We start from the raw sequence: 10,177 nt of genomic DNA, 5'->3' as shown, positions 1-10,177 counted from the left end.
CTCTTTCCGAGAAGGACAGACACGCTGCCTGATCTCTCCCATTAGGTCTCCTATAAAGTGCTGCACGATGCAAAACACCAAGGCAACTTGGGGATTGGAACCAGCTGATCTTTAAGGTCTCTTCCAACCCAACCCATTCCATGATTCTAACTTGTTTGAAATTTTTTGAAGGTGGAATGAGCAAGTGACAGCACAGGCTGTATTTAGTCCTAGTTTTATGTATCCCAGTTAGAAAAAAAGCTGTTGTGTTTAGGCACTATGCTGAACAACAGGAAAATACTTTCAGCATCTGCTAACTATAAGCCTACAAATTGCTCTGCCACTTGCTGAAACTGTTTCAAAGTTTCATAATTAAGGACATAAGTACATATTAATATCTTACCCCCATTGTAAATAATGCAGTTGTGCAAAATCCATTTGGCATCAGCCAAAAATGCTTCAGTGCAACCGTACATTTTCTTTTTAACATTCTGCAAAGAGAAAATTTGGAATGTATCAGGAAACAGAAAATTTCATGAAATTTCAGAAATGAGTAAAAAATGACAGCTTCTTCCTGAATATTGCTTCCTATTAGTCAGGCGATTAGTAAACCTGACTGCTTACATACAGCAAGACTCACGATTCTAAATACTCAAGAACCTTTACATTCAGGGTGTCTCTTGACTGCCCTGAAAACGTATGAACTGTCTACCTCCAAATACTGAATTATCTCAATCAGCATCTTCAAGATAAAATTGTTATGTTCCTGAAACAGTGCTCCATTCGATGTCTGTAGAAAACTGAGTCCTTGATTTCTTCTACTGACATATTATCACTCCAAAGCATTTTTATTTTTTAATTTTTACAAGATTCAGAAAAAGTTATTGCTCATAAAACACAGGACAGTGTGTGTGATATTCCAGTCTACCCACTGGCTAGGATTCTTTGATTAGATAGAATCGGTCACATGGTTTTGTTACACCTTTATACCATTAAGACATCAATCTCCACTTAAAGACATGGAGAATGACAACTTGCTGTGTCTTCCCTAGGTTCTAGCAGAACAAAGCTCTGCAATACTGCACTTTTTAAGCAGCGGAGAATGGAGAACTTCCTCATGATGTGAAACTTATTAGTGAACTAAGAATTAAAATTATATTATCCACCTCTTGACTGTTTCTTTTTAATTCTATACCTCAGGTACCATGGCAATTACAGCATTTGTTGAATGATCACTAAAATCAGTCTGAAATGACCCCTGCATCTACATCAAATGGTCCCAAAATAATAGACATGGGCTCCATTAATAGCTTACAAACGTGATGATCACATGCAAACTCTGGTTAATGAAGTCTCCCACAGAATCATTCCTGGAATTAGATGAATTTGTATAGGAGGAAGCAATCAGTGTAAGCTTGTCTTGTTCATATCGGTTTTCCTGACCATTTATTTGTTACTGGATCAGATAAAATAGTGGATTTGTTCAGCTGGCACGTGCTTGTTTTTAAACTGTAGCTGAACTGGCATTTACAATAACAACAACAAGAATAATTTTAAGCAACCTCTCTCCCCTCCCATCAAACACTCCAGAAATACTATTGATAGCAATTAAACTCAAGGAACCTTCCTCCATTAGCTTCATACAAACCTTCTCTAATGTACAAAGGTCCATTGGATGAAAGATATATTCTGCATAATCTGGGTGTTGATCCAGTGAAACTGGCTTTTGAAATGGCTCTGTCTGTTAGGAAGAAAGAAATCACAGTGCTTATTAATGCTGAACAGTTTCATCAAAGACACAACACTCGTTCACTCATTCATTTTCCAGTACTAATTCCAACGGTGATGTTACAGAGAATTCTTTAAAGGTAATTATAAAATTTTGTGAAGTAATAAAATATTGACAGAACAAGAGGAACTAGAAGGTCTCAATTCATTGATTTTAATATGCTGGAAGTAATGAATTGCAGAAGTTAGGGGCTTTGTAAAATGTACTGTTACTATTTACACTGGGATTTTTTTGTGGGGAGTATCAGCTGAAGCTCAACAGACAGTTTATAGCAGAATAAAGACACTTACTAAATTTTAATTCACTAGACTCACAAATACCTCTTTCTCAGAGGTATTTTGTTAAAATCTTAACTTTCAAACTCATGGTGGCCTGGTAACACAAACACATTCAAACTTTCATCAATGGGACTCTGCACTGCATCTGTTAATGTGGAAAGACTGCAATTCTTGAAACTCAACCAGTTAAAGAACTCAGGTACCAAAACAATAGGCGATTAATAAAATGGCTAACAGGCAAAATATCTCAATAGGATCCATTAAGCTTTCTAACCACATTTACAAAACCTTTTGTGAACTCAACATAAACAAACATTGATATCTTGTTACTGAAAAGCAACACTTTAAGCTTCTAACGGCTCCACCTAATAGGATAGTATTTACCAGTCCAGAGTAAAAAGGATTCCAGGAACCAAAATCTGTCAGTGCTTAAGAGTAACCTTCCCAGAAATTGACACTATTGTTCTACTAAAACACTTATCACAAAGAGATCAGAGTTGCAGACAGCCCGTGTTTCAGCAGATCTGGTTTTCTCCACTTATTTTACTGTAACACTGCAGATACAGAGACACCCTCCCCCCTCCTCTGACTTATCTACAGTAACAAGAAGGCAATAGGAGTTAAGCCAACCCTTCGTAATTCATTACATAGAATTTTGATGAAGTCAAAACTTGGCGTGAAAGCTAGGCAAAGCTTGCATGGTGAAGAACGAATGACAAGAATTGTTGAAACTTAGAAGCAAGAATGAGTGACTGGAATAGCTGAAACTTTGAAACATGGTGATTTTGAGAAGTGAGCCTGAAGACAGGCACATGAAATAGGTGCAAGTTGGAGGAAAATCAGTTTTACCTTCATGATAAAAACTGGGAGACCAGCAGCCTCATATTGTATGACAGTTAACAGCACAGCTTTCCACCACACTGAGGAAACTTTCTTCAGTGTTTCAGAAGCATATGCTACAACTAACTTTTGTGGCAAGAACAATTTCTACTAACAGAGAGAAGCCAGGTTTTCAACGAGTATAATCAATGATACAACAGTGCTGCACCTAAGGTTCCTGCCCATATAACTGTTTCGGTGAGAGATCATGTCTCCTCATTCTCAGAGACAGTATTGTCCAGAAAGCAAAAAACCACTGTGTCTCACATTGTATTTTCACCACATCTACTGAAACTACATCCAGAAAGTTACACGAAGAAACTACGTTTTAAACACACTACAAAACTGTTCTTACAGCCTAAACTAACCTGTCTGTACTAGACAGGTGGAAGACAGCACAAAAACTGTTACATGGAATCTGATAAAATAAACTAGGTTCATAATCTACAAAAGGAAGCAAAACTCAGGATTGTGACAAACATATAATCCAAGCATTAAAAAGAAAATTGAAATTAAAAAGTCCTTCTTACCCCTGGCTGTTTCATTTTCTGTAGTGCAAACTTCAGTAAATACGATAGCTGTTCAATGGTGAGCATTGTCATTGCTTTACTCTGTGTTTCTATGCATTCTGCGACTGTGATTTTCTAGAAGTTAAGATTAAAAAACATTTGGTCAGGAAACATTCCTAGGGAAATTCTTCTCCACTGAAACATTCTAGCATCCAACTAGAAGATAATAACTATCTTATAAGAAATGAAACATTTCTGATGATGCAGTATAAGCACTTTGGATGTTTGTTTTGCTTGGTTATTGTTCCATGTATGTTAAACAGAAAAAACAAAAGAGGGGAGAGGGGAAAGACAGAGAAAGGAAGGGGGAGGACGAGAGGAAAATAGCAGAAAAATATCCATCATGAATGCGTGAATACATAAAATTCCCAAATACAATGTGGATTCACAGCAATATGAACCTATGAGAAGGTCACCTGCACTCTAAAACAGTAAGCAATCAAACAAAAATAGGGGATAAACCAATTTCCTTTTGTTAAACATACTTTGATGCTAAGTATGATTAAGTTCCTCTACACTAAGGAATGATTAAGTTCTTCCCCAGGCCTGCAGAGCTGATCAGCCCACTAGAAGAAGCACAAGTTAAGCTAGTCAAAACTGCAAAATGTTTTCAAAACAAGAGGTGCCTGATGAAGAGATCACTCTTTGAACTGGTGCCCTCTCCAGAGATGGAAACACAAAGCAACCTGAAGGCTTGTGGGAGGAAGGCAAACACAATCCAGGTACACACACAGAAAAAGTGGTGAAGCGGCAATGGATGCTTCCTCTTCTGTACAAATTTTTTCTGGTAGCTTTAGCAAGAGGCAATACAGGAATAAACCAGCAACATTTCAGAACACAAAATCACCTGCTTATATCTCACAAACAAGAAAGAAATCCACTCCTAATATCAAACTAACCTCACATTCTGGGCAAAACCAATCCCCCTCTGGTTCCGCTGTCAGTTTCAGACACTTAGCATGATAAACCCGAGGACAGAGTTCACAGCAGAGGACTTGGCCTTCCCGATGACAAACCCAGCAATAGAAATCATTCCGTCCATCCTGTGGTACAACATCAACAGGGTCTGTGGTGAGTGGCTGCTTCATATAGTAAAACGGACCATGTCTTAGTTCTGACTGAAATGTAGGCAAGAAAAACAGGTTTGGTTTCAAAACAAATTTGCATTTTTTCAAATAATAATATTCATAATATATAAGCAAACAGCAGTTTACAGAGTTTGATTAACATTTATGCAAGCACAGTATCTTATTAATTGCACAACATCATTCACAAAGAAGTTTGCTGCTTATTCAGATGTCAAATGCCAGTTTGCACTCAAGACTGAAAATAAATCTTTGTGGCAAGTGAGGGCATCAAATGCAAGACATGCAATCCAACCAAAGTCAGTAAACACTTTTATCTTCAAGAAAGAAATATTGCTATAGAAGCTATTAGGTCCTCTAAACACAGAAATCCATGGGGCTGTGCAAGCTAAACACTGAGATATTTAGTCATGGCTAAACCTGGGACAGCTGAAGAAGTTAGTCCTGAAGTAAGAAGTTGAACACCATGCAAATCTGTCCTAAGTTGCAGCAGTTCACAGCTTTGTACAATGAAGCAAGCCAGTGCTGTTTTTGATTAATAAGCCAAACTATAGAGTAGGATGATAAAGGAGCAAATTCACATCCTGAACAGCCACTCTGCTACAGGAGCAGGAACACAGGGAGAGATTTAATCCACCATTTAAACGCATATCAGAATTTAAGACTCACGATCTCCACTGGTTTGCCTGCACTAGAAAACAGTGTTAACTTTGTAAACTGCATGAACTAGTCTTCCACTTGAGCCCCAGGCAGCTCAAAGATGATACAACTGATGCAAAAACACAAGCAGCAAATAGTCTGGGATAGCTAAAATGGGTCCCAGAAACCTAAAGTTTGTTAGATCAGTTTTGAAGAGCTGCTGAAATTTATCAGAAAACTACATTCTATTGATTAATGACAAGGAAACTTAAGTTTCCTGTTTGGTATTAATTACAGAGGTGGTTTGCTGAGGAGAGCATGGAGAGAAGCAATCTTGAGTTTTAGGCAGTTTATTTACTGTGATTTTTTTGCTCCGTGTAAAACCATTTGCTCATGACATTACTTGTAAATATCCAAATGCTGGTAGTTTGCAGAACCATTTTGTTTGGTTCTCAGGTAATTGTTCTCAGGTAATGTGTGTAATTGTGCATCATTTACACATCTACAAGTTCTTAGACCCTTGAGCTGTCACATGCCCATGTGACTCATAGAACCATCTGCAACCATCTGCGTGTTCCATACCTCTGCAGAATCCTCTACAAAACTAGTCACACAGGGCATAAACTAATGTCACCACAAACCACCGGCATGCCAGCTTGGACTGTGGTATTTCTAGATTTCTACAGTTATAAAAGGTGAACAGATCACCTTCAAGGTGAAATTAGATGACACAGAAGTCACAACCCAATTGAAGGTGGTGTATCTCAAAGAGAAGAAAGATCATCTGCAAAAGGATGTTACCCACTAGCATTCCCAAAGCTCTGCTACCTAAAATTTCACTCAAGTTTTGGTGGTTTTCATTTTCTAGTCTTCAGATGATACAGCTGCTAAAAAATGCTTTGTTCCCACCACAGAAATGGGTGAAGTGTTATTTTCTATGCTTTCTCTGTATATATACACAATCATATAACATGACAAGACTCTCAGAAGGAAGGTTCTATCAGATCCTGTGGAATAAGAGGGACAGCATAAGTCTTTAACTACATTTCGAATATATTACTACTACAATCATTCAAACAGATACAGAAGTTATGGAAACCCAGAGTGAAGAAGGGAAAGATGCAATTTACAGTGTAGAAACATGTTTTGTTTGCAGCTATGTGCACCACAGCTGTGAGACCAAAATGTTAATAGTGTATATACATGGAAATGCAGCTGTGGGGCATTTCCTCAACTGCAGATAAAGGAAATTACCAGAAAAATTTAATAGCTCTGAAGTGGGTATAAGCAGTATATCCATATTAACTTCCTAAGAATCGAAGATACTGCTTTAAGACAAATACAAAGCCCATTAAACTATTCCACAGAAATCAGCTCATAACTGAAGGTAAGTCTCTTTTTGTTAGAGAATGAGAAGAATTTATTTTCTGTTCAAGGATGCTTATTTCTTGGAGACATTTATCACCTTATTTTGTCTAAACCATGTTTAAGAACACTCTGCTTCTCCCCCAAAAAAAGTTCTGAGACTCAAAAAAGACCCAAACAACAAACCTAAAGGACTGAATACAAATGATTCAACTGCATCAAAGGACCTTTTCACTTGTTATAATCAGAGCAAAATGTCTGAATAGTGTATTAACAGTTACTAAAGAAGTTTTGTTTTCTCTACTATTTCACAACCAGCCAATTCAAGCTCAAATAGGTGGTAGCTTGTTTTAAAGTCTTTCATAAAGTTATTAAGAGCTGTAGAATGACATAGAAAACTGAAGAAAAACCAACAGTATTTTACTGCTGTTTTGGGGAGAAAAAGTTCACTATTTATATTCAGTTTAAATTAATATTGAAGCTAGTGGTAAAACAAGATGACAACTTCAATTACATTATAACTGACCAGTTAAGTGTCGAAAGTTCCTGATTTTTAACCTGTCCTAGCTACATTCTACGATTCCATAGTTCTTTGCTTGTATTTCAACACTGTAGATACCTGTTGGCACCATTCTGTAGATCTGTTACTGCAACCACAACATGTAATAGGAAACTTCATGCAACTTTAGTAACAGTATCTTGAAACATTCAAATATTACGGAACACTTTGTAGCATAGAAATTTAAGTTAGAGGTTTCCAGTGGTGTTGGCATACCTCAAAATGGAGTTATCAGCCAATCAGAATCATAGCTATCAGCTACTTTATATTTGAAACTTAACCCAAGAGCAAAACAAGTAACTGTATGCCTAGCTCACATCTGTACAGCAGTGGAAGAATCTTTCAACAACTGCTACCACATAGAACAATTTTTCACCTACTTTAATCTTCGGGCATGCCCGTTTCAAATTTGACATGCAAGATAATATTAAAAGCAACTTGTAAAAGCTAAACAAAACTAAACATGTTTTCTTGCTAACTTGCAACAAATAAAGCAAAACAAGCAAGTCTGATTGCTTTTCTTCATTAGATATACAACTTTATTCTATCCTGTAATATTTCAGGTCTGAGATATCTGGAAAATAGAAAAGGATTTACCAAAGGGAATGCAACTGCAACTGTGTTTTCATATGTATTTTTAAATGCATGAATAGAAGTGGAAATTAATATCCTAAGATTCAATTCCACTGTTTGTAAAACTATTTCTACACTGCACAGATAGAAATTCAGACTTCAGTGGGGCAGCATCTCCCAGGTAAATGTCCAGGATGTGGAGGAATTTATATAGCCTGCAGTGAAGCTCAGTAAAGCCAAACTGACCACATTAAACTAATGCAAGCATGTCTACACATGTTACTGCTAGACCTCCCAATTATCCTAAAGTAAAATATGCTTGACACTGTAAACCTGTTCTCTGGCACAGCCTGATTTATTCAGTCTTCATTCCAGGACAACTGCAGTGATTAGGAATTTCATTTTCTGTCTTAGCCAGTGCAATTGTACCAGGATAATATTTAATGTGGATGCTGTTACATCAGGAAAAGGTGCTTTAAACTCTCAGAATTTAATCCTGGCAAAAGCACTTTGAAAAATAGAGATATGTCGTTTTTAAATTAGATGAGAAATTTTATTAAAGCTAAAGACTGCCTTCGTCTAATCTTGTCCAAGATGATGCAGGTGCTTTATAGCATTTGCTATTCAATACACTTCATACAATTCTTTCACTTGCATCCTATGATGAATCAGAAATTCTCAAAGTCTTCTGGAGTTTAGTTCTAAGAACTACAACAAAGAAGACACCAAAAATAAGGTTTCAATCATGAAGACTGAAAAGTACTGTCAGCGTGACCCTTTGATTTAACTAGCTTGGTAGGAGTGTACATTGCTCAGCAGTGTAAAGGAAGGGGAGGGAATGTGCAGAGTACCAAGGAAAGAGCTAGACCTTTGTTAATAATTGGCAGCAGGACTGAAACCAGATGAGAGACTTCTGCTGATATTATTAGATCTTTCTTAATCTTGGATATCACGCCACTGAGCATTTCTTTTTAATGGTTTTAATTAATAACAGCTATCGCTGTTGTTATTGTTATTACATTCCTTCATAATACTTTTGTTCAAAATTGCCTTTATTGCTTACACATCTTATTAGCTTTGTAATATCAGAAACCAGGAAACAACTTGTCTTTCTCATACAGATGTAAACCAGTAAGAGAACATAAAAATCCAACCTATAATGCCAGCTCCTACACCCATTGCATTCAAAAATGAAAATCCACCTCTTCGAATACAAGAATGGAGCTTCCTAAAGAGGAGAGAGCTCCTGATCAGCTGTCTCTACATCCTTCATTGTTTCATATTCTAGCACAACAAAACCATGACTTCTCTTACCTGTTCTTTATTATTACTGTTCAATAGACCAGGCTTCTTTTTCTTTTTTATAGGACTTGTTGATGCATCTTGTGGTGAGTGGCCGTTAGAGGAATGTGGAGGGCTGGGAAATTTCCTTTTCTGTGCTGTGCGTTCAGCAGAGCCAGGATCTACAACAGATGCAAACAATATGGTTGAAGAGTTCATATTGATGAAAAGCATTCCACCAAGGTTGTGGTTTGTCATTCACACTCCTTCACTGAGCAGAATAAAAATTCTCATTGTCTTCCACCCAGTCATCGACAAAACCAGAAGCACAGACTGAGCAATGTCACTGTTAAGTGAATTCTCAATATAGTCATTTAGATTAACAGTAAATATTTTTTCTTTTCCCACAGTATTCAGGCCATTCACCTCAAATTCTAGTACCTTTTGTTAGTAGTAGTGTAGAAGAGTGCTATGCTACATACACTTTAACAGCTTCACTCATATAATTTAGGAACATAAGCAACAGAAGTTAAAACTTGGTAAGAGTAAAGTCAGTCCTCATCATTTATCATCATATTTAAATAAGTTGATAAAATACATCAGTAGAAAAAAAAAAGAAGTTGTCCTATAGTCTGAAAATAAATATGCCACCTCAAATACTTAGTCATTTGTAAGTACCTGCTAAATTGGATTGTGAAAAGATAAAAATTAAGACAAGACTACGAGTCAAGTAGTAGCCTTTGACAGTAAGATAGAGCAACAAACAGGCACAGCCTACAGAGAGTCAACAGAGCTCTCACATTCAACCAAGCAAATAATAAGTCTCAGCTTCCATCTACGACTGGTTACTGTCCCAAGTAACAAAGCTGGCAGAAGTGAGCATGTGCCTGTGTCTCAGCTGCGCTAAGTTGTGTATTGTCATCTTAGTGTAAACTCACCACACCACAACTTCAGCAGCCCCAGTGGCTCTGAACTGCATGTCATGAAACATGCACAAAATTCTTTTAAAAATTAGAAGGAAATTGAAGCAGAGCTCTTACCAAATCAACATCTATTACAATCATCTCATGTCTGCTTTGCTCCTCCAATTATGTGAAAGCATTTTAATTTTTCAAAGATTTTTAATTCTTGTTCTGTTTGTTTACTTGGTCACCGGTTTGAGTTCTTTACAATATTCAGCA

General features: G+C 37.0%; 1 protein-coding gene across 1 annotated transcript in view; it reads right to left on the bottom strand.

The window, feature by feature from the left end:
- The window catches only part of ZMYND8 (zinc finger, MYND-type containing 8), a 35,278-nt gene that overhangs the window by 15,254 nt on the left and 9,847 nt on the right, over positions 1 to 10,177 (bottom strand). The window contains exons 2-6 of the mRNA XM_010023749.1: positions 9,030 to 9,178; positions 4,394 to 4,537; positions 3,456 to 3,569; positions 1,628 to 1,720; positions 383 to 470 (exon numbers count right to left, since the gene is read on the bottom strand). Of these exons, the coding sequence (XP_010022051.1) occupies positions 383 to 470; positions 1,628 to 1,720; positions 3,456 to 3,569; positions 4,394 to 4,537; positions 9,030 to 9,178 (588 nt within the window). The remainder of the gene's footprint in view (positions 1 to 382; positions 471 to 1,627; positions 1,721 to 3,455; positions 3,570 to 4,393; positions 4,538 to 9,029; positions 9,179 to 10,177) is intronic.

The sequence above is a fragment of the Nestor notabilis genome, unplaced genomic scaffold, assembly GCF_000696875.1.
Source record: "Nestor notabilis isolate BGI_N333 unplaced genomic scaffold, ASM69687v1 scaffold17490, whole genome shotgun sequence".
In the NCBI taxonomy this organism is placed as follows: domain Eukaryota; kingdom Metazoa; phylum Chordata; class Aves; order Psittaciformes; family Psittacidae; genus Nestor; species Nestor notabilis.
This window is presented reverse-complemented; position numbering and strand designations above follow the sequence as displayed.